Raw genomic sequence first — 24,997 nt, 5'->3', positions numbered from 1 at the left:
GCCTGAAGGGCTGAGGGAGGAGGGGTAGACCCAGACTGCCCTCTATCCACATAAATTTACCCCACTTTTCTACTTTTCATGGCTCTTAACTTCCCAGGGTTGGGTTCAGCATCCCCAAAACCTGTCTCTGAGTCTCCTAACAGGCGTTAGTGTTTATTTGTTTTTTTTTTTAATTACTTATCAATCTCAAAGAGAGAGAGAGAGAGAGAGAGAGAGAGAGAGAGAGAGAGATCGACTTCCCCATTTATTCAATCATTGGTTGATTCTTGTATGTTCCCTGAAGGAGGATGAAACCCAAAACCTTGGCGTATGGGACCACGCTTTAATCAATTGAGTTGCCGGACCAGAGGGCATTCTTGTATATTTTGAAACGACCTCCCTGAGGAGAAAAATAGTCATACTGTCACACTCTAGCCCATAGTTTGCAAAGGCTTTCCCAGGCAGGATATCATCGCGCCTCCTTGAATGTCCCCAGTGTTAGGCGGGGACGAAGCCACTATCCCCATTCTTCAGAAGAACAGCGCTGCCCACAGTGGTCACAGTTCCCTACTGTGAGCCACTAGCCGCGCAGCAGTCAACTAGCAACAACGCACCTCTACAGGCCTCGCTTCCAAAGGAAGAGCCCCTTACTCCACTGCATCTCCAACTGTCCCTCTCGCGGAGACTGCCGGAAGTTGTAGTCCAATGTCCCGCTGCTTCAATGGGTTGGACTACAATGACCAGCATGCCCCACGCTTCTTGCCCCCTCCCCCAGGCCCCCCTCATCTTTTTTAGCCTCAGGCGCCGGAGAGGCTCGGCTGACCTGCTGACTGGGAACCAGAAATGGCAGCTACTCTGGGCAGCGGGGAGCGCTGGACGGAAGGTACCAGGTCCTGGCCACAGGGTGGGACAGAGCGGGGTTTGGGAGCGATCAGGGATGGGGCCCTTGAAGGTACCCGAGAGCTGAGATCCTGGGCTTGAGGTGAAGAATGCAGGCCTATGAGATGTTGAGCCTGAGCAGGGTTCCAAATGAGGAGGTGGTGGACCATTCAGGGCAGGGGCCGGGATCCCAAAACTGAGAACGCTGGCTCAAGCGGAGAAAGAGGCCCGGAGCCCAGAGTCATCTGTGATGCCTCGTAGCCTCCGGCCCCCAGCCCCGCCCCGGCCCGGCGCGGCCCCGCCCAGGGTCCTCTGGGCAATCAGACTCCGCCCGCACCAGGGTGGCCAAAGGGTCAGCGGGGCAATGCGGGTCTCCGGCAGTTTACTTACCCGGCCCCTTATGCTCGCTACCAAACTGGGCCACTTGATCCTTGGTCTCGGGTTGGTCTTGTCGCTGCAGCCCACACCAGGACCGGCAGGCCGTTTTTTTCCATCCTACAGTCAGGCAAAGAGTATTGATCCAATACCTATTATGTACCCTGCATTATGCTGATCTTGCAGCAGGAATTTGACAGGCGTGGGCTCCAGAGATCACAGAACTCTTAGTTCACTGAGGGAGTTTGACAGGTAAACAGTCAATTACAAAGCAGGGTCAATAAGTCCTGGGCTATACACAGTAAGGTCTAGTTTTGGAAACCACACTGACAAGGCAGTCAACACAGCCTGGATGTCAGAGGAGGCCTTATGGAGACAGTGTTACAATGATGACATAAAGAATGCATTGTAGTTAGTGCCTTGCAGGAGGAATGTGGTGGGCAGAAGGAGCAGAGAGAAGGGAAAGCATTGCTGGTCACAGAGCTTGGACTGGCTAAAGCATAGACTGCAAAGGAGCATGTGGTGAAATGAGGCAGGAGACAGCCCGGGCCCATGGTAAGAAATCTGGACAAGGGGCAATGTGTAGTCACTAAGGGATGTTAAACAGGAGAAGAATGTTTTCTTTTTAATATTCTATATATTTATTTTTAGAGAGGAAGAGAGAGAGAAGGAGAGGGAGAGAAACATCAGTGTGTGGTTGTCTCTCACGTGGCCCTCTCTAGGGACTTGGCCCACAACCAAGGCATGTGCCCTGACTGGGAATCGAACCCGTGACTCTTTGGTTCACAGCCCACGCTCAAGCCACTGAGCCACACCAGCCAGGGCAGGAAAAGAATGTTTTAAAAATATGTTCCATATCCTCCAGATGGGACATGAGTACTCTGCCTTTTTTTGACTGGGTTGCTATGGCCCTCTTTATATTCCGTAGGTGTTAAGATTAATTAAATTCTCTCCCTTTAAACTGTAATACTCATATGGTCAGGAGTAGATCTTACTCATACCTCTCCTTGATCTATCCAACCAGTGTCTTGTACATATTAGTTCTAACTACTGTTAGCTTAGAAAGAATTGAACTCATCTCTTCTTTAAATCTTAGTGGTGGGAGGCATTGCAACAAAAAAGTTATTTTATGAGCAATATCACTTCTGACCATGCACCATAGAAAACTAGGCCTTCCCCCTGCATTGCACTAAAGGCAAGGTATTGGGCAGACACCTCTTGAGCACCTTTTCTAGCTCTGAGCCAAAATTATTTGATGACTGACCACTGTAGGTATGATGGACATTATTAGGTATGGCTTCATGTTTCTGGAATTATAAGTATTTCATGGTTGCTTCCATATTTTCAGTATTGTTTTCTCAAGGAAGGTGTTTATTTGTTTTATGGATGCTTAAAAGTCATCACGATGTCAGTAGCCTCACCCTCACACTCAGCTCTCCTGCCTACAAGCAGCCTCCCAGATAGGTTAGGCAGGTAGCAAAATTGATTTGCAGGTCAGACTGAGGACTAATGGAGTAACTGTTGCTTTGCAGCTTACATTGATGCAGTTAGAAGAAACAAATACGCAGAGGACAGACCTGGTGAAACTCATGACCCCTGTGGCTGCTGTAACTGCATGAAGGCACAAAAGGAAAAGAAGTCTGAGAATGAGTGGAATCAGACCTGGCAGGGTGAGGGGAATGCCACTTACACTGAGGAGCAGCTGCTTGGGGTTCAAAGGTGAGCCTGAGGTGGGATTAGTTGAGTGATTTTATGTAGAGTGCCTGGCACAGACAATTTGCTATATAAGTATTGACTATTGTTGTTGTTGTTGTTGTTGTTGTTATTAAAGCAAAATAGCTTCTTAGCCTTAGGGGCAGGACTAGTAGAAGTCGAGTAATAGGGTGTAATCTGAGATATCTGTCCTGCTTCTACTGTAAGAGAGGCAGGGAAAATCAACTAGATATAACAGACATCTATACAACATTCTACCCCAAAGCAGCAGAATATATAGTCTTCTCAAGTATACATGGAACATTGTCCAGGATAGTCCATATGTTAGGTCATAAAACAAGCCTCAATAAATTTAGAAGGATTAAAATCATACAGTGTATGTTCTCTGAAATCAACAACAGAAGGAAAGTTGTGACATTCACAAATGTGAAAATTAAACAACATATTCCTAAATAACAAACAGGTCACAGAGGAAATCACAAGGAAAATTTGAAAATACTTTGAGATGATTGGCAATGAAAATACAACATATTGAAATGTATGGAATGCAACTACAACAATATTTAGAAGGAAATTTATGGCTATAAATATTTATATATATTCTTATATACACTCAATAACTTACTGTTCTTCTACCTTAACAAACTAAAACAAGAAGAGCAAATTAAATCTAAGCAAACAGAATGAAGGAAATAATACAGAGTAAAAATAAATGAAATAGAGGATAAAGGCAACAAGGCCAAAAGCTTTTTTTAAAATTAATTAATTAATTTTTAATTTTTTAAAAAATTATTTATTTTTAGAGAGGGAAGGGAGGGAGATAGACAGAGAGAGAGAAACATCAATGTGCGGTTGCTGGGGGTCATGGCCTGCAACCCAGGCATGTACCCTGACTGGGAATCGAACCTGCAACACTTTGGTTCTCAGCCTGTGCTCAATCCACTGAGCTACACCAGCCAGGGCGGGTTTTTTTTTAAATATTGACAAAATTGGAAATGTGCAAGAGGCAACTGATTGATGTTTTTCTCACAGATCTATGTTTCTCTCCCTCTCTTTCTCCCTCCCTTGCCCTGTCTTTAAAAAAACATCTAGAGCCCTGGCTGGCATAGCTCAGTGGATTGAGCGTGGGCTGCGAACCAAAGTGTCACAGGTTCGATTCCCAGTCAGGGCACATGCCTGGGTTGCAGGCCATGGCCCCCAGCAATCGCACATTGATGTTTCTCTCTCTCTCTCTTTCTCCCTCCCTTCCCTCTCTAAAAATAAATAAAATCTTTAAAAAATGGACAGATGATACTTTAAAAAAATAAAAATAAATAAAAAATAAAAAAACATCTAACACTTTCATAACAACAACATTCAACACAGTAGAAATAGAGGGGCACTTCCTCAACCTGGTAAAGGCCATCTACAAATAATCCACAGCTAGCATCATACTTAATGGTGAACAATGCAGTGTGTTCCAAGATCAGAAACAGGACAGGAACAAGACAAGCATGTTCACTCTAGCCACTTCTGTTGAACATTGTATTAGAGGCCCAAGCCAGGGCAGTTAGGGAACAAAAAGAAATAGAATTCACCCAGATTGGAAAGAAGAAGTAAAACTGTATTCACAGGTGATATGATCTAGTATAGAAAATCCTAAGGAATATATACACTAATACACACAAACAGAAGCTATTAGAAATGATAAATTAGTTCATCAAAGTTGCAAAGTACAAGATCAATATACAAAAATCATTGTCTCTGTATACAATAGCAATGAATAATCCAAAATGGAAAAGAAAACAATTAAAAAAAAAACCAGTTTCATTTATAACACCTTAAAAAAAATAAAATGCTTAGCAATAAATTTAACAAGAGTAAAACTGTACCTTGAAAACTACAAAACTTGATTAAAAGAAATTCAATATCTAAATAAATATGAAGATAGCCTGTGTTTATGGATTCTAAGGCATATTATTGGTAATATGTAATACTCACCAAATTGATGAACAGATTTCACACATCCCTATCAAATTCCCAGTTGCTCTTTGCAGAAATTGACAAGATGTTCCTAAAATTCATATGGAAACGCAAGGGACCAGAACAGCCAAAACAGTCTTGAAAAAGAATAAAATTGGAGGATTCACATTTTCCAATTTCAAAGCTTACTACAAAGTTACAGTAATGAAGACAGTGTAGACTAGGATAGGATAGCCATGTAGATCAATGGAATGGAATTTTGAGAGTCCATAAATAACCCTTTATGTTTATGGACAATTGATTTTTAAAAAGATTTTATTTATTTTTAGAGAGGGAAGGGAGGGAGAAAGAGAGTGAGAGAGAGAGAGAAACATCAATGTGTGGTTGCTGGGGGCCATGGCCTGCAACCCAGGCATGTGCCCTGACTGGGAATCGAACCTGCAACACTTTGGTCCTCAGCCTATGCTCAATCCACTGAGCTACACAAGCCAGGTCCGACAATTGATTTCTGACAAGAGCACCAAGACAATTTAATGGGGTGAAGAATCGTCTTTAACAAATGTTGGAACAACTGAGTAGCCATATACAAAAGAATGAACTTGGACCCTTTCCTCACACAAATACAAAAATTAACTCAAAGACCTAATGTAAGTCCTAAATTTAAGAGCTAAAACTATAAAACTGTTAGAAGAAAACATAAGCGTAAGTCTTTGTGACATTGGATTAGGCGATGATTCTTGACATGACACCCAAAGCACAAGCAAAAAAATAATAGATAAAGTGGATATTATAAAAATTTAAAACTTTTGTACTTCAAAAGATAACATCAAGGAAGTGAAAAATCAACCCACAGTACAGGAGAAAATATTTTCAAATTATATATCTGATAAGGGACTTATATCTAGAACATACAAAGTACTCTTACAACTCAATAATAGACAGTCCACTTGAAAAATGGGGAAATGACACCCTGGCTGGTATGGCTCAGTGGATTGAGTGCTGGCCTGCAAACTGAAAGGTCACCAGTTCAATTCCCAGTCAAGCACGTGCCTAGGCTGTGGGCCAGGTCCCCAGTTGGGGCATGCAAGGGGCAAATGAATCTCTCGCACATTGGTATTTCTCTTCCTCTTTTTCTCCTTCCCTTCCCATCTCTCTAAAAAAAATATATAAAATCTTTAAAAGATAATAATAAAAGAAAAATGGGCAAATGATCTGAATAGGCATTCCTCCAAAGAAGACAGACAAATGGCCAATAAGCACATGAAAAGTTGCTCAGTATCATTAGTCATGAGGAAAATGCAAATCAAAGTCACAATGAGATACCGTACTATCTTATATTCACTGGGATGGCTATAATCAAAAAGATGAACAATAACAAGTATTAATGAGAATGTGGAGAAATTGGAATCCTTGTACATTACTTGCAGGAATATAAAATGGTACAGCCAGTTTGGAAAATATGGCATTTCCTCAGAAGAGTAACCATAGAATATGACCTAGCAACCCACTACTAGGAATATACCAAGAGAAATAAAAATATATCTCCACACAAAAACCTATACATGAATGTTCATACAGCATTATTCATAATGCCCCTCAAACGGAAACAACCTGGAACAATCCATTAACTGATGAATGGATGAACAAAGTGGGGAATGTCCGTACAATGAATACTTTTCAGTAATAAAAAGGAATAAATACAATTACATGCTACAATGTGAATGAACCTTGAACATTATGCTAGTAAAGAAAGCCAGACACAAAAGGCCACATATTATATATTCCTTTTATATGAAATGTCCTGAATAGGCAAATTTATAGAGACAGGAAGTAGAGTAGTGGTTGCCAGAGGCTGGGGAGTGAGAGAGTGAGGGATGACTGTTAATGAGTACTGGGTTTCTTTATGGGGTGATGAGAATGTTCTGGAACTAGATAGTGGTGAGGGGTGCACAACTCTGAATATACTTTAAAAACCACTGAATTGTACATTTTAAGAGTGAACTTTGCAATATGTGAATTATAGCTTAATAAAGATTAAACAAGTACTTTATAGAACTTTATAGTACTTTATAGAGAGAGGGAGAGACAGAAGAGTATGGAGCACTGTGATGAGTTCTTCATTTAATAGTAACAACTCGGTGAAAACAGTTGTCATTATTAGCCCACTTCAGAAGACAACCCTGAGGCACAGAGGTCAACTACACAGCAAGATCAGATCCCAGTCAAGGCATTTTGACTCCCCATTTCATGCTCTAGTTCAGCAGTTCTCAGAGTGTGGTTTGGGAACTCCAAGACCCTTTTGGGGGATCTGCAAGTTTAAAACTTTTCATAGTAATACAAGCACATTATTTGCTTTTTCATTCTTATTCTTTCAGGATTGTACAGTGGAGTTTTTGAAAAGCTACCTGATTATATAATTATGTCATCATGCTGTGTTTTAAAAATTTTTGTTTTTATTCCACTATGGTAAATATTGATAGATATAACTCGCATGAACAAAAGCTTTTAAGAGTATAAAATATTTCTGAGATCAGAAGATTCAGAACTGCCACTCTAAACTCTTTCCCTATACTTCTCATCTCTATTTGTTATGGATCAATCTCTAAGATAAATTGTTAATTAAAAAAAACAAGATGTAGAAAGGTGATTATAACTATCTAAAACCTGCCATTTAGGTTAAAAAAAAATAGAAGTGCCCCTGTACATGTACTCTCACTCTGGGCATAGGGTTCGAGGAAAACTTCTAACAGCGGCTGCCCTTGGAGTGGGGCCCCGGGGGACAAGGAATGGGAGAGTGGAAAATGTTTTTACTGCATTCAGTTTAGTACTGTTGGATATTTTTCTCCTATCATGGGTATATACTCAGATTAACTTTAAAAAAAAAGTTTAAAAAGATGGCTGTAGGAATAAAGAGAGAGAAAGGGAAAATATAAACAAATAGGGTGGACAGGTGTTCCTTCTAGATCTGCTGGCTATGGTTCAACTCTCAGGACCTGAGCCTGCACCTTGACAGGGTGGGTTAGCATGCTTGCTTTGCTACCTGTAGGAACATAGAAAGAGTGAAATATCAGATGTGAAACTACTTTGAAAGACATTACACTCTCAGTGGAAGGACATTGTTAATGACTTTAAATGTTTCCTTCATGTGTTTGGCAATTTTCTTCTAGGTTTGTTTTGGGGCTCACAAGCTGGAAGGAAGATCAATATACTACTTTGTATTTAATTGTATAAAAGGGGCCTTTGTAGACATTTATGTTTCTGATGTGTGTTTTTAGGATTAAGAAATGCAGAAATTACTATGAAATCCTGGGAGTTTCTCGAGATGCCAGTGATGAAGAGCTTAAGAAAGCTTACCGAAAACTCGCCCTGAAATTTCACCCTGACAAGAACTGTGCTCCTGGAGCAACAGATGCTTTCAAAGGTCTGACCCTGAATTCATGCTTAATTCTGCCCTTCTTGTGATGATCTGTCATAACACCCTGTTTTCAGCCTCCCCTGTAACTGTTTTATGAAGCCATAGCAGGGATTTTTTCCTTGCCACACCTCTTAAACAGCAATTATCAGCCTAGCTCCCTCCTGTCTTCATTCACGTCACCTTAATTTCTTTTGGAAAAAATATTTTGTTTCTCTGTAATACCTTTTGGGACCACTTACCCATTGGTTCAGCAAATATTTGTGGAAGATCTATGTGCCAGGAGCCACGGTGAGTAAAACAAACGTGATTCCTTTTGTGGAACTTACAGGCTATTGGCCGCTTGCAAGCAGGGCCTAGACAGCATTCCTGAACTTCTCCGACCATGGGACCCTTCGTTCATTAAGCCTCTGTTAGCACCCAACATGTTCATGTGAGAAATCTGTGTAATCTTTTTTCCATTGATTTCCATGGTACTTTCAGAAATATCTTTTTTTTTTTTTTTTTTCCGAAGAAAGCTGGCTGATACCTTTATTGCTCTGGGGGGGAGGGGGGTGCTCAGAAGCTCTTGGTGGGGCGGGCCCGCTTTCTCTTCACCATCACGGTCTTCTGGCTGCGCGGGATGGCGCTGGCCCTGCGGATGGCGGCCATGCACAGGCCTGGGCGGTACTTGTTCTTGTGGATCATTTGCCGGATGCTGCTCAGGGTGGCCAGGGCGTTCTTGTTGATGGTGGTCCGCACGTAGGAGGTGGCCAACTTTCATTGGCCAGATCTCCGCGTCATGACGACCACCACACCTTTGCCATCGGCCGCTGGCTCCACGCCCACCGTCTTGCGGTGAATCAGCCCATTGTAGTGAAAGGAGTTGCGGGCCTTAAGATTATTGGGTTCGGTGCCGTACGTCTGCTTGTTCCTCTTGATCAGGAAACTGGAGCAGTTCCGGATGACCATCCATTGCAGGTGGGCAGACATGGCTGGAGCTCCTCTCGCAGCGGCAGCCAGAGCCAGAAAGAGCCAGAAATATATTCTTAAAAAATATTTCGAGTCCTAGCCAGGTGCCTTGGTTGGTTGGAGCATCCATCTGGTCCACCAAAAGTCTGCAGGTGTGATTACCAGTCAGGGCACATACCTAGGATGCAGGTTCAATCCATGGTTGCGGCGCATATGGGAGGCAACTGATCAACGGTGTTTCTCTCACATACATCTCTCTCTCTCTCTCCCTCTCGCCCTCGCTCTCGCTCTCCCCCTCCCTCTCTCTCTAAAATCAGTATACATATCCTTGGGTAAGGATTAAATTTTTAAAAATATTTTGGACCCAACACACAAATAAAATCTTACTTAAGAGCTTCACCCTCAGTGAAGTCATTAATTCAGACAATTATCAATGCTAAAACCATTGTGTGATAGTTGGTTGTTGAATAGGATATTTACATGGTGTCAAGTATCACCCCCCAGAATACTTATTGATTACAAACGGGGAGATTCCTTTATAATGGAGATGCCTAGCTGTCATCACTTTAATCAAATGATCCAACATCACCAATATTGAAACAGTCTTACATAATGTGGTATAGGATGTTGCCAAAATGTTTGACCTGAATATAATATTGAAGAAACAATGAAAATATGGGACATTCTACAAAAAAACACTGAACAACTCTTCAAAAAATTTAATATAACATAAAGCAAAAAAGTTAGAGAGACTATTCTATATTAAAAGAAACTAAAGAGTGCTGGCTGGTGTGGCTCAGTGGATTGAGCACTGGTCTGTGAACCAAAAGGTTGCTGGTTTGATTCCCAGTCAGGGCACATGCCTGGATTGCCAGCTAGGTCTTCAGTTGAGGGTGTGTAAGAGGCAACTGATTAATGTTTCTCTTTCACATTGATGTTTTTCTCCCTACCACTCTCTCTAAAAATAAATAAATAAGATCTTATAAATAAGTAAATAAATAAAAGAAACTAAGGAGATATGAAACCAAGTGTAAAATATATGGTAAACCTTGCCTGGGTGATAATTAATGTTCATTTTCTTGGCTGTCATAATGGTATTGGGGAAGGTCTTTTATTTATTCTTTTTTAGAGAGAAGGGAAGGGAGGAAGACAGAGAGGGAAACTTGGTTGTGTGAGAGAAACATTGAATTGGTTGCCTGTTGCATGTGTCCAGGGACCTGGCCCGCAACCCAGGCATGTGCCCTGACTGGGAATCGAACCAGCAACCTTTGGGCTCATGGGCTGGCACTCAATCCACTGTGCCATACCAGCCAGGGTAAAGAATGTCTTTCTTTTTAGGAGACATATGTTGAAATATTAGGGGTAAAGTGTTATAATATTTGCAGCCTACTTTCAAATGGCTCAGCAAAAGAAATAAAAATGTATTGTATGTATTTATGTATGTATAGAGAACTGAAGGAAGCAAAGTGTCAAAATGCTAACAGTTGGTGAGTCAAGGTAAAGGGTATACATGTGTTTATTGTACTATTTTTTCAACTCGTCTGTAGATTTGAAATTTTCAAAAGTAAAAAAATGATGGATCTGAGAAATTTTAAAAAGTCACCATTTACCTCAGATGATGTGCCATGGTGAATCTGGTTCTCCCCATGGTTTCTACAGAGAAACACACAGGAAACCCACATTCCTCATGTACAGATTCTCACAGACTGATGCCATTGCTTTCATGTATCTGCCAGATTTCAAGGGCTGTGAATGTTTAAGCAACTCTATTTAGGGTTTTTGTTTGTTTGTTTGCTTGCTTAGCTGTTTTATTGCTGTAAACATTCAACAATTCCCCTGGTAAAAGAATCATAAAGTAATGCTCTTTCTGTGTTTCTGATAGTGTTGACTGAATCAGAGATGGGGTGGGGATACCTTTAAAAGATTCGGGGGGTATTTAATTGGAGGTATGGATTATATGTTTGAAATAAATTGGACAAATAGAGAGGAGAGGTGATGATGACATTTGTAATCTATTCAGTCTTTGATCTTTCGTTGAGACATTAGAGATACATTTCTTGATTTCTAAAGACCACTTTCTTTTTTTACGATTTTATTTATTTATTGTTAGAAAGAGGGAAAGGGAGGGAGAAAGAAAGGGAGAGAAACATCAATGTATGGTTGCCTCTCATGCTCCCCCTCCTGGGGACCTGGCCTGCAACCCAGGCCTGTGCTCTGACTGGGAATTGAACCAGTGATGGTTTGGTTCACAGGCAGGTGCTCACTCTACTGAGCCACACCAGCCAGAGTTCTAAAGACCATTTTCTAAAGGAAGCTGAAAAAGATTGTGGTAAGGACTTTGCTTCTAGCCAAACAATAATTTTACTGGTTATTTTCTTCAGAAAATTGTTTCTAAACTTCAAATTAGAACACTACTACTTAATGTATGAACTATTCCCAACCATAAACTATTGCTCTCAAGTGAAATAAGAACACATTTTTATGAATGAAAGCAGTAGTTCTTAGTTCATCTGGAGTCCAGTGTCGTTTCTGGCTTTTCTAACTAGATCATGCAAAATTTCAAGGGCAAGCACTTTGGTGAATTTTCTAAGCCCAAGCACCTCTCTAGGTCCCTGTGAAGCTGCCCAGCACCAGTCAACTCCAGGCTCTTCATTGCTGCTACTGTGGTTACCTTCAGCTACAGCCAAGACTATGTATTCACGTGCTTTTCTGTTTGTTTGCAGCAATAGGAAATGCCTTTGCTGTGCTTAGCAATCCTGACAAGAGACTCCGCTATGATGAATATGGAGACGAACAGGTGACTTTCACTGCCCCTCGAGCCAGACCTTATGATTATTACAGGGACTTTGAAGCTGACATCACTCCAGAAGAGCTATTCAATGTCTTCTTTGGAGGACACTTTCCTACAGGTTAGTATCCCAGAATTGTCATGAAAAAAAAAAAAGAGTATGGTGAAAACAGCAAGAATTTGGAATCAGGTGAACTTGCATTTGAGGCGACTCTCCAGCCTCCAACTCTGCGTGATTCGAACCAAATAACTTAGTCTCTCTTACTCTGTTTCTTCACCTGAAAAATGGGGTTAATAATACCTACCTCACAGGGCTGCTGTGAGGAGTAGATATTTTTAAGTTCTTTATAAATTAGTAGCAAAATGCCTATTATTATTATCATTGCAAAATAGCAGCTGTAGAAAGATAAAAGTTAGAAAAGCACCCTCAGCAAGTTGGAAATTGGGATAATTAAATGCCCAGGAAGTAAGTTGAATTTCATGCGTTGCTGCTAAAGATTCTGATATTGGGCAAGGAAGCAAACATAGGATGTCAGACAGGACTCAGGGCCCAAATGCTCTTTCTTTAATTGCTTTTACGGTTCTCGCACTCACTGGTTACAAAGGACTATTTAAACAAAGGCAGGGAGCTAAGTACATTCCATCTCCAGGTAGTTCACTTGGTTTACCTATTGTCTTATTTTTCTGCGGGGTGAGATGGGACAATATTCTGCCTTCAGAGAACCTAATTTGGAGGAAGAAACTTGGGAAAGGCAAGGAAGGAGAGTTTACCATATCCCATACTAAAGGTTTTTCTTTCTTTTCCAGGAAATATTCATATGTTTTCCAATGTGACAGATGATGCCCACTATTACCACCGGCGGCACCGACATGAGAGGATGCAGACACGGAAGGAGGAGGAAGAAGATAAACCTCAGGTACGTAGGGAGGACAGGTGAAATGCTGCTCATAAACACTTGTACTAAGCTGGCCTTTATGGTAGATGATCGGGTGTTAGAAGTTCAAACTGAGCCCTGGCTGGCATAGTTCAGTGGATTGAGCATGGGCTGTGAACCAAAGCATCGCAGGTTCAATTCCTAGTCAGGGCACATGCCTGGGTTGCAGGCCATGGCCCCCAGCAACTGCACATTGATGTTTCTCTCTCTCTCTCTCTTTCTCCCTCCCTTCCCTCTCTAAAAATAAATAAATAAAATCTTAAAAAAAAAAGAAGTTCAAACTGAAGTTTGTTACTGAAATGAGCTTTAGGAAGGCAGGAGCTACGGTAAGAAGACCTGGATAGTTGGCCCAGATAGACCAGAAGGGTAATCCCCTTCCCCACCCATTCTTTAGTGGCTGTCCCAGGAAATCATTTCCCCTTTAGGGTGCCTTGACCAAGGTATTCTTTTTTTTTTTTTAAATATTTTATTTATTTATTTTTAGAGAGGGAAGAGAGGGAGAGAGAGAGAGAGAGAGAGAGAAACATCAATGTGCAGTTGCTGGGAGTTATGGCCTGCAACCCAGGAATGTACCCTGGCTGGGAATCGAACCTGGGACACTTTGGTTCCCAGCCCAGGGTATTCTTGACTGCAGAAAATAAGAACCCCCTTCACCCTGGCCAGTGTGGCTCAGTTGGCTGGGTGTTGTCCCACAAAGCAAAAGGTTGCAGGTTGATTCCTTGTCAGGGCACATGCCTGGGTTGTGGGCTTGGTCCCCAGTTGGGGCTCGTGCAAGAGGCAACTGATTGATGTTCCTCTCCCTCTTTCTCCTTCTCTTCCCCTCTCTAAAAATAAATAAATAAAATCTTTAACCTTCAAAATATTCAAAACTAAAGGGGGTTTAAGGTAAGGGATCAAAGGGGTTTCATGAAGCTCAAGGGTAAGAAGCACAGCTCAACCTCACGACAGATGGGAACCAGGAATGTGTGCTGCCGGGCACCCACACAACTGTGCTCCATGACTAGTTAAGGCCAGATTGTCTCCAGTTTCCCCACCTTTTTTCATCTGCTGTGTTCTCTCTAATCAGCCTGGCTTGTTCTACTTACCCTTGTAAACAGCCAGACCCCAGTGCCTAAGAGTATGTGTCCTTCATTTGAGTGACTGCCTAGCAGTAAATGATGATGAATCACAATCCCAAATTCCTAGGAGTGGGGAGAATGTGATTATCCCTGATAGAGTTAGTCGTCCCCTAGTCTGTTCAGCTGTGGCCGAAGCAACAAAGTGATATAGTATTGGGCGATACTAACATGGCCCCATGGGAGTCAGTCTGGGCAGACCCACCCAGAGGTGTCTACTTCACTGGTCTTAGAAAAGGGGAATGCAGGAGAATTACTGTGTGTCAATCAGATTGTGGGTGGGCCTCCTTTAGCTTTCTCAGCAGAAAGAACAAAGATTTGTTCGGTACTTCTCAGCAAACTGGTATTATGTATTTTCTTCAGGAAAACAATCCTATTTCCTATAAGCTTTATATTGATGAAGAACACTTACACCAGATATTTTTTCTTTTTCAGACTACGTATTCTGCATTTATCCAGTTACTTCCAGTTCTTGTGATTGTGATTATATCTGTCATTACTCAGCTGCTAGCTACTAATCCCCCATATAGTCTATTCTACAAATCGTAAGTCAAATATTTATAAATCTTAACAATCTGAATGGTGAAAGACTTGAAGTTTTTTCTTGTACATAACTAACATTTTATTTTACCTTTTGTTGTGGAAAACATGGTTTTGTGTTTAAAGCCAACAGCTGGATAATAATAGTGCATAGACTCAAAAATACTGTAGTTTTCTGTATACTCAGGACATGGATTGTTTTGTTTGACAGCGACATCATCTGGTCAGTTGCAGAACAGCAACAACTGATTTCTGAAATATTAATAGAAAGTAACTCCAGGTTCAGATTAAATCCTTATCATACGGTGTTCAAGTTAGAAAGGATCTGTTGAGCTTGTGATAGGATTGCTGGACTCCTGTGGCTCTGGGAACATAGTAGCTGAGATCACTGATTTTAAATTTAAGGAATTGCAATAGGACATTTATTTATGATAAGGTCGTATAATCAAACCATAGCTATCACATTTCTTTGCTTTTGCTGAAAATATAGAAATGCATTGTAATGCTTGTACTGCATGAAGATTATGAGCCCTGATAGGAATTTTTTAATTTCTTCATTAATTATTTCAATGAACTCAATTCTCAAAGTTGGTCCCCAGACCATCAGCATCAACTGGCAACATGTTTGAAATGCAGACTCTTAGGCCTCGCTCTCTATTTACTGAACCAGAAACTGGTGAGGGTGATAAAAATGAGGGTGAGAGCCAGCCGTCTGCCTTTGAAGAAGCACTCCAGGTTATTATTGGTCCATGCTAAAGTTCAAACATCATTATTTCTAAAAATTAATAATGAGAAAATGAGCCATTACTTATTATTATAGCTTAGTGGACAAAAACCTTAAAACATGCAGTCCATTGGGCAATACCTAGGAGGAAGAGTCTTTGCTGGTGACCACTGGAGACTGAAAACTATCCTTCTAAGTCAATATCCTCATTTCACAGAGAGGAAATCTGAGACTCACAGATAGGTCATTGCTATCAGATCACACTGGCCTGAAACCCTCATTTCCCGACTTCCCATGTTTCTCCATGTGCTACTGCCTCCTTTCCTGTCAGGCCAGTGGGGCAGTCAGGAAACTGCTAACGGTTCCCCAGGGGGAGGTGGGAGTGGTCTCGGCCTGAGCTCTTGGACACTCAGCAAGTTCCTGAAGGAGAGAGATCAAAGGAGGAGGCTGAGAAAAGGTCAAGTATAGCTCATATGAGATAGAATTTGTCCAGCTTGAGTAAAATCAGCTTGTATCTTGTACATTGCTGCTACATTATTTTACCTTGAATTTGAGTTCCCTTCTATACTTTTTTATGGTTAAAATTTAGTTAACCCAGACCTGTCAATGTTTCTAAGCACCAGATACCATTGGAGACCTTAGACCCACAGAAGTAGCCTAGATGCATCATTGGAATCTTGTGTTTTGTTGTTGTTGTTGTTGCAGTTCTCACTTAGCAGCTATGTGTGAAGTACTTTCTATTGTGTCCTACAGATTGATGCTGGGTGGGTGTGAGCTAATTGCTTATTTGTAAATAGTTTACTGTAACAGTTTATTCAACCAGCATTTGCTCGGTTGCACCAGGTACTACACTAGGTCCTACACAATATCCGAATTGAATTTTGAACATTAGCATTGTACTTTTAGCATAGAACACAGTATAAAAGAGAGGAATCCTTTAAGAGAATTCAGCTGAGGCTGAACCCACAGCGTGAAAATGTTCATGGAAGAGCAACAATGACAACATTACACTAACCACTTTGCTAGGGAAATTATCAACATTAGGTGCCTTAGACCATGATATCTACCTCTACCCTATGCAGAGGTCATTGTGATCATGACGTCTGTGAGGCCAGTGCTAAGTGATGCGGCCACATATAACAAGCTTACCTGAGCCTCTCTTTCCCGGTTTTAGGACCTTGGGCTATACCATTTCTAGAGAAACCCAGAACCTGCAGGTGCCTTACTTTGTGGATAAAAACTTCGACAAGGTCTACCGGGGAGCATCTCTGCGTGAGCTGGAGAAGACGATAGAGAAGGATTACATTGATTACATCCAGACGAGTTGCTGGAAGGAGAAACAACAAAGTAAGATGCTCTTAAAGAGGCTTTCGCTGGGGGCCATGCTTCCAACCTGCGGCACCCCCCAGCTTCCTGATCAGTCCTCTCTCCTTGTTTGAGCCGCACGTGTTTACGTGAACAGAGTCAGGACGGAGGCCCATTCAGGCTACTATAAAAAAGGGACGTTTATTGACGGGACACGTGTAGCCAGGACTTGGAAATCTTAGGAACTTAGGCTGGAAGCACTAGACGCCTCTGGATCCTTCTGTCTCTGAGCCTTTACCTCTCTCTGCCCATCTGCTCCCGCTCTGCTCTCTGCACCTGCCTTCCTTTGCTTCTTCAGGCTCTCCTCCTTCATAACCTTGTCTTCTGTGGTCGCTCTTCCAACTTCTCCAGTCCCACCGGTCACTGGCCCCTTTTTCTTTTATCACAAGCTTCCTCTGTAAGTTCTCGCTGCTAGCTGATTTGGTCCAATTTCCTAATTCCAACCACATTCCCGAGAGGGAAATCTGTTTGATCCAGCCTAACTTTTTGAGCTAGACCAAAGGTTTATAAGTTTTTGTTATTGAGACACATGCCCCCTCCCTCCCTCTCCTGTCAGCTATGGACACAGAGCAAAAGCCACCCTCCCTGGGTCTGCCCCTTCAGTGAGGGTGGGTGTGGGCAGGCCTGCCACTCTGTTTCCCTCTCTGGAGACAGTTTGGGCAACAGCAACAGCCACTTGGCTTACAGCTCCAATGAGTGTTAACGGGGAGTGCTGGTAGCAAGCGTAGCCCTGTTTCTCAGCTAACAGTTTCACTTTTATCCCACTTGACTTATACACACACACGCACTGTTAGTAACTTTCTTATAAAATGTGGCTTTCGTTAATTTTTTGAAAGCAAACTCTAACTCATTTTTTTAAAAACCTTAGTACTGGGTATTATTAAACATCTGAAAGTGTCTGATAAAATTAGCTCTTCTGTCACAGTGCTGCTAAGCCCTAGCTGACCCATCATGCATCCCAGCCCCGCCCTGAGCTAATCTCTCCTTCCTGTGTGTTGTCAAAGCACTTTGCTCATCCCCTTGACACAGAGCTGCTCTCACAGAACTAGTGTTCTGTAGGTACATGTCAGTCTCCGCACTGGACTGTGGGGTCTGAGGACAAGAACCACATCTTATGAATTTTGTGTCGCCAGAACCTGGCCCAGTCCTTATTTACAGAACAGATGCTCAACAAATGTCTTTGGAAGAGAAGAGTCTCAAGACTGGAAAACAATGAAAATGCTGAGGATTAGGACTCACAGAACAGGGTTAGTGTCCTAACCCTGGTCTTAGGGACCTTGTCTCTGCCCTCTACATCTGTAAGGCAAAGCCCAGCTGAACTCTTAGCTGCATTAGGAGCATGGTAGGCAATGACTCTGGGGCATAAGGGGGAATTAAGCAAAAGGAGAAAGTTGCTTTTTTTGTTGAAAAGTCAGAGGGTTCAGGAAGTATCCTACAAGTTTCCAAAAATCAGGAAAGAATTTGGATCAAGACAAAGGCCTCAGACAGAAAGGCCGTATATTTGTAGATCCAAATCTGATAAAGGCCACAGTGTGTGCCCTGAAAGCCCCCCTTGTTTTGGGCCCTGGGAGGGTTTTGAATTTGTTGCTTTCTACAAGAACTGGATGAAAATCTGCATTTGACATTCTTCAGACACACACACACCCGCGCACATACCCGAGCTGGAACTACCCAAGGAGCTCGTAATAAGGATTGCACCTAAGGCGGCCTCTAGACATTTGCCCTCACCCCCACAAGGCCTATTTTCAGGGCTTTTGCACTCTTGACGTATAAATAAAAATCCAGTGAGTAAACATGATGCATGTACCCACAGGTTCTAACCGGGGTTATCAGCACAAACCCCTTAAAAATCTATTTCTGGCATTTAAGGACGGCGGTGACTGTCCGTAGCCCCCACACAACCCAAATGCCATTCGAGAACGAGCAGCATCTGCCCTCCGGATCCAGCAGCAAGTGCAGCCAACAAGGTTAAATTTAGCCCTTGGAGGTGGTAAAAATAAACCCACTTGAGAACAAAGTTCACTCTTGGCAAAATACCGAATGGAAACCGGTTTTAGCAAAGTTACCCATTGTCTTTTTCAATCTTTTGTTCATTTCTTTTCTCTGCTCTCCCTTAGAATGCTTAATCTGAGTGAATTCTATGAGTAATTTTTTACTATGAACACTAATTGCCCTGTTTTCTCCTTCACAGCTGCGTCTAGAAAATAAACCTGACGCCAGGGGAAAGTGGCCATGCCAGTGGGCTGGGATGGGCAAAAGTAACAGGCAGGAGCCGCCTCCTGGCCCAGCTGAGCTGAGCTGAGCTCCTCGCCCTGTCTGGCGGAGGAGCACTTCTTTCTGTGCCCTGGAGCAGGGGAGCAGAGTGGGTCGAAGCTTAGGCTCCATAATGGGGGTAAATGAACTTCTTCCTAGAGACATCTTATGGATTACAGAAAATGGAATGGGTGCTTAGCACGGTGTCTGGCACATAGTAAGTGCCTCGTTCCTGGTAGAGTTCGGGCCTTGACTGGCCTTGCTAGACCGGATGCAGCGCTGTCTCATTAGGCTGGATCATAAGGGTGGCTGGGATCTGTTGGGGTCTTCCACCGTCAAGATTCTGATCTGGGTTTTAGCACAGAGTGTTCTCGGGAGAGGTTCTCTGGGACTTGATTCTCTTGGCACCTTGTCTAAGTCAGTTTACCTTGAAGGCTCAATGCTCTGCCCACCTATTATACTGGCATTCAGGGTACAGTAAACCTTTTACAAAGAAGAAAAGATGTTCTCTCGATCCTGTCCCTCCCAAAGATTTTTTCCCCTTAGAAGTTATTGAATATTAACCGAACCTGTCAAACATAACATAGTCACTGAGTTGACCTTTTGCTTCATTGAAAAGCAAAAGGGTTCACTAGCAATTTGGAGAGAAGTTTCTCTAAGCATGGTGGTGGGGGTTTGGGACATGGTTTGTTTTGAATCACTAACCTTGTGCAAAGTCGTTGCTCTGGGGCAGGAGTCTCAAGCTCTGGAGCACTGAAACACAGTTTCAATGAACTCTATGAAAAGCAGTGTGACGTTTTAAGAAAAGCATTCACATATGCATAATTATCTTTCACCAGCTTGTTACCGTGGTCTTCAATGTAGAAAATAGTACGAATCAATAGCCTTGACATTTTCTAGAATGAGATTTCAAGCAATGAAGTATTTAGATAAGCTTCGTAAGCAAAAAACCTAAGGAAATCAAAAAACAAAAAGATGAGAAGGAAGAAGGAGAAAAAATACCTACAGAAATCATTTCAGGGAAAAGCAAAGCCACAGAAGCTGTCCCATACACTGGTGTAACTGTGATTCCAGAGGACCAAAGGGACAGACTGATTTTATAGAGGCCTCCTAAACAGTTTTCCCACAAGCCAAAGAAGCCAGAGAAAGATGAGTTAGTGCTGCCCTCTGGGCAGGACGTAGGAGCGGAGGGCTTTCATTTGGGTGCAGCACATGTTCCTCCATGAAGCCCATCACCTGCAAGGAGACCGTGCCAAGGCAAGCTGTGGCTAGCAGGCACTGCAGGCACCCGCACCAAGGGAAGAGAGCACATTGTTCTGAAGCCTAGGAGACTCGCCGCTTGCCAAGCAACTGCTGAGCTAGGGCCCAGGCTCTGAGCCCTCATTGTAGGGGGAGGGTTTTCATGCATACCCACCCCTCACCCTGGAGTCCTGCACTTAATCTGCACTTTGGGCCTTACTTGGTGTAAATAGAATCATTGTGAGCAGAAATGCCAGACGGTGTTTTGTGTTGATAGAAGCTTATTCAGAAACCAATGCCCATTGTTCCCCTGTCTAAGTATTAATTCCTGTTTCCAGGCAGTTCACTGATTAATCAGACAGGTGTCTCTGGCTCCACCAAGAAAAACAAAATCTGTCAGCAAGATGATTAAGAATGGATAGCATACTTCCAAATGATTAAAATAGCATTTTCACAAGCATGGTCCCTTAAACATCGCGTAGCTGCCTGCTGTCGGGGGCTTTCGGAAGCGACGCAGCCCATCCAAGCATGCCATCCTGTGAATACACAGCATGTCTCTGGAGGCGCTTTTCAGGCCTTTCCTCCCAAGGCTGTCTTTGAAACTTTACGAAACAATAAAAAATAGAGGCCGCCAACTACTGTTGAGTTGGGGAAGACTGCGGAGATTATATTCTGGTTAAAAATAGAATGACCTTCTCCACCATTAAGAGAAAATGAAATTCATTTAGTCAAGGAGACAACGGTCACCAGATCCAGATGATTTCACTTTTAAAGGAGTTAGGCTGCCTCTGGCCTTTGAGTTAGGGACCCCACATGTGGGGAGGGAATGAAGGAAGCCGCGGGCAACCTGGCCTTCTATGGAAGGCCTACCCACCAGAAGCAGGCTCTGTGTCAGTGAGTGAGTGTGAGCTATGATCCAGCAACACAAGGGAAAGAATGAAGCAGCTGTCTTTGTTTCAGATGACAGGCACAGGCGACTGGAGTCCATTCTCTCCCAACTGCCATCTGAATACCATTCGTAGGAAGACTGTGAAACAGTCTCCTCTTACTGCACACATGCAGGCTTCCTAAGTCTGGTGCCAAATGTTCTGTTGATAAGAACTGAGTCTGGTGCTTTCATAGTAGAGCAGAGATACTGGAGGACTCCAGGCCCACAGGTGTCCTTTAATCCTTAGCGCCTCGTGGAGGATGGCTGCCTGATATGTGTTTCTTGAATAAATGAGTGGTTCTTAAATTTAATCGAAAGAGAAAACATTAAATAAAGTAAAAGGAACTTTGATTTCAGAACTATTCGAAATGACGCAAAGGAGCTTGAGTGTTTTTGATGAATTGGTTGCCTCTTTTATCTTTCAGAGTCGGAGCTGACAAACTTGGCAGGATTGTACAGAGATGAACGACTGAAAGAGAAAGCCGAGTCGCTGAAACTTGAAAACTGTGAAAAACTGTCCAAACTTATTGGCCTACGCAGAGGGGGCTGAGAGGATGATAGTTCTATGCAGGGTCGGGGTTTTGCTACTTGTTATTTATGTTCCTAATTCCATTTGATAATACAGAACTAGGAGATGATGAACATTTTACAATTTGCTAACTTTGGTGGGCTGAGTTAGAGGCACTTGAACATGGAGCCAGACTGGCCACAGAATCCTTCCTGGGATTGGCTCTAGGGGCCGGAAACAGTTCCTCTAAGTTGAATTAATGGCAACACGTTGGATTCAGCCTTCCCACCCTATACCTGCCGGGCCTTAGGAGTGTAGTTCAGGGCATCCCACAGCAGGTTCAAGTCTTCTTCCTTCCCTTCCTCACTAACCAGTCATTCCTAGGCATAGCCAAAGCAGCTGAATGTTAGTTGTTCACAAAGTGCACCAAGAATTATACCTCCCCCTACACGAGAGTCGTCGTCTTCCCCAGGGCCCAGCCTTTGGAACGTGTTCCTACTCACATTTCCATTTCCTAAGGGGAATGTGGAGAAAAGTAAACTATTACCGTCAGTAGTATTTGTCGAATCTCTATTCAGAAGTATTAGCAAAATGCCTGATTTGAGTTTCTTCTTCTACTTCCTTAACTCTCTCTCTCTCTTGCAGAGGGGTTCCAGAAATTAAAAGCAATTGAGTGAAACAGTTCAATGGAAGTAGGGGCCGGGGGTGAAGGTAAAAGGCAACACTTTGTCTCCACTTCTCAGTCCATCGTAGTACCCAGAGAATGTCCTTTTTGTCACTTCCTGTTGCCACATCACAGAAACTGGGCCCCCGCACCCCGCAGACGTACAGTGGTGAGACTGCAGAGGAGCTGGCACTGCCGGCTGACTGGGCTACTTGCTCGTGCCTAGAGATCGGGGGAGAGACCTTCTTTCCATGGCCGTGGGGGTCTGGTGTTGGCCCCAGCAGTCTCTTTGTCCAACCCAGTGCCCTGTAGTCCGTGATAGGAGATGTTTTTTCACCTAGTCAACATTTATTGAGTGCCTAGCATGAAGCAGGGGCTCTCACATGCCTTTTCTTACTTTCCCCTCCGCACAGCTCTGTGAAGTGGACATGTTATCCCCATTTTTATGAATGAGAATACTGGCCCAGAGGGGATGAATGGTTGGCCTGCGTCACACAAGTGATAGTGGCAGAGCTACATGGTAGTGTGATTATCAAGTAGAAAGTGTGAGATCATCCCAATTTCTCAGGTGATTCTAGCCAGACTGGTAAAGCAGAATCTCCCCCAAGAATGCTCCTGTCCCCCCAGATGGAGGGTCACCCTGTGACCCTGCATCCTTTCTGTGGCAGTCCTTCATCCATCAGGACATGTTTCCCCCAGTCATTAGGAACCAAGACTCTGTACCAACTTAGTATACAGAACACAAGGCCCCTCAAAGGCAGGCAGCCAGCCCTCCCCCTGGTGACGAGGAAGGGCTGCCCAGGCCACGTGGTGCTGGGCCTTCCTGCAGATGCAAGCCACCAGACTGAGCTGCCTAGATTACCAGGAATCTGAGCCTGGAAGGGTCAGTGGGCGGCGGCTGCCAGCACTCATCTTCCTCAGGATGGGAGAAAAGTCCCTGTTGGACGGAGATTCAACACGAAAGCTCATTTCCAGGGTGGAGCTTCTCCTTTCGGATACCCGGCCAGGACTCAGACAGATGTGTCTGGCATGGTTCACATGCCACTGGGTCAGGAGATGCCTCCAGAGGTAAAGAGTGGGGCGTTAGCAGCTGCTGGGGACAACCGCTCAGCTGTGGGGAAGGGGAGCAGCTCCAGAGACAGCCAGATTTTGCTGCCCAACTGTGTCTATCCTCCTGGGTTTTGGGGGCTTTCTCGATTCCCTCCGAATGACTGAAGGGACTTACATGGTAAAACGTGCCTGTGAGCCCATCAGGCTTATGGAAGGTTTTCCTGTGCACACAAAAATCAACGTTCTCTTCACCCCCAACCCCTGCTAGAAAGTGGGCCATAATTAAACTGACTTGACAGGCTAAAAAAGACCCTGCTCTCGATGCCCACGAAGCGCAGTCACACATTTTACGGATTTCGGGGCAGACATTAGTCATCTGTGATGGTACGACACAGAGGCAACACTAACTCCAATAAATGTCAGGCCTATCGCCTGTTTTTATAATGCTGAGGGTGCCGTTTTATTTACTGCCTAGTAGACCACCACACTCACATCTGGTTTCCTCAAGGGAATGCTATTTCATTTGGTTGAAGGATAGATGAATCTATTTGGTACGGTCCAGAATATTGTGAAACTATACTTTCCCGGGTTATAAGTTTAGATGGGTTGTCTGCATGGTGGTAAAAGTAAGCACTTTCCTCTTGCCTAATCTCTTGGGAGGTTTCCTAGTCATATATTTGCTCTCTAGGTGAGGCTTGTTCTTGCTGGCAGAACTTGGCATGCAGCTCTAGACTGGGCCTATGAGCATTAGCGCAGGTTGGAGATGTGTGCTGGGAGAGCGGCTAAGAAATAGGGCTTGAGGCTAAAGCAAACACTGAAGCTCTTGTCATTCAAGTGACAGTGCTTTTTGCATGATCAGCAGTGAGGAGGGGAGCATGAAAATCGTCACCACAAGGGACACCACAGCTGGAAGGCATCCGTGTCCCCAGATTAGCAACCCAGGGATTCATCTGCTCAAACCAGAAAGTGTGAACTTCCTTGATCAATCAGCTCCAGGCCTCACAGCCTGGAAGAAGTGACCAGTAAGAAAATACAATGGCTCTGCTTTCTGTTGGAAATTTAGAAATTACACCAAACTCCAAACCCCACTGGGACGTGGGGTCCAGCAGCCTGGCCAAGCTCTGTGTTATTCTCATGTTCACCCTCATGCTCAGGACTGGCTTTGTGAGAAGGCGCTGTTGGGATTGAGCAGCTTTCTGTTACAACCGGCCACACACACACAAGTTGTCTCTGCATGCACTGCTCCTCTCTGGAGCTAGCACTTAATCAGTGTTTATTTTGGATTCATTTAAGGTGTAACCTTAGTCTCCTAATACATCTGTTTTGGGGAAGGGCCAAGTTACTGTACATCTTATTCTTTGAGCCTGCATTGTTGATACCTCATGCAGTGACCACCAAGTAACTATGTACCATGTGTTAGGTATGATTACATCACTTGCATCCCATTCAGTATTTGGAATTAAAAATGTAAATGTTCTGTGACCAGAGCCAGGTTTGACATAGTTGGAATCAGCTCCTAGAGGAGTCCAAATCCTGAAAAATCTGGTCACCTGATCTGCATCTGGACTGAGTGTATTTTAGCCCAGAAAGAAATTAAATGATTTTATATTTAAAAAA

At 43.3% G+C, this 24,997-nt stretch overlaps 2 protein-coding genes across 2 annotated transcripts; one reads left to right on the top strand and one right to left on the bottom strand.

The window, feature by feature from the left end:
- The first annotated feature begins 608 nt into the window (after positions 1-608).
- DNAJC18 (DnaJ heat shock protein family (Hsp40) member C18) lies at positions 609-24,997 on the top strand. The gene is made up of 8 exons (XM_028528079.2): positions 609-862; positions 2,766-2,952; positions 8,184-8,329; positions 11,995-12,180; positions 12,867-12,976; positions 14,545-14,654; positions 16,548-16,720; positions 21,584-24,997. Exons 1-8 carry the CDS (start codon positions 823-825, stop codon positions 21,706-21,708), a joined length of 1,077 nt encoding a protein of 358 aa, XP_028383880.1. The 5' UTR covers positions 609-822; the 3' UTR covers positions 21,709-24,997.
- Positions 8,831-9,347, bottom strand: LOC114509646 (60S ribosomal protein L28-like). Its single transcript, XM_036014761.1, has one exon. The coding sequence runs from the start codon at positions 9,290-9,292 to the stop codon at positions 9,080-9,082; it is 213 nt and encodes a 70-aa protein (XP_035870654.1). The 5' UTR covers positions 9,293-9,347; the 3' UTR covers positions 8,831-9,079.

Source organism: Phyllostomus discolor, chromosome 13 (genome assembly GCF_004126475.2).
Source record: "Phyllostomus discolor isolate MPI-MPIP mPhyDis1 chromosome 13, mPhyDis1.pri.v3, whole genome shotgun sequence".
NCBI classification, from domain to species: Eukaryota; Metazoa; Chordata; class Mammalia; order Chiroptera; family Phyllostomidae; genus Phyllostomus; species Phyllostomus discolor.
This window is presented reverse-complemented; position numbering and strand designations above follow the sequence as displayed.

What these genes read in the sequence shown, in the direction of transcription:
- LOC114509646 (XM_036014761.1), bottom strand. Translation starts at nt 9,292, where the DNA reads ATGTCTGCCCACCTGCAATGGATGGTCATCCGGAACTGCTCCAGTTTC.
- DNAJC18 (XM_028528079.2), top strand. Translation starts at nt 823, where the DNA reads ATGGCAGCTACTCTGGGCAGCGGGGAGCGCTGGACGGAAG. An exon ending in CGGGGAGCGCTGGACGGAAG is followed by an intron (nt 863 to 2,765) that starts GTACCAGGTCCT and finishes GTTGCTTTGCAG; the next exon opens with CTTACATTGATGCAGTTAGA. An exon ending in CTGGAAGGAGAAACAACAAA is followed by an intron (nt 16,721 to 21,583) that starts GTAAGATGCTCT and finishes TTTATCTTTCAG; the next exon opens with AGTCGGAGCTGACAAACTTG.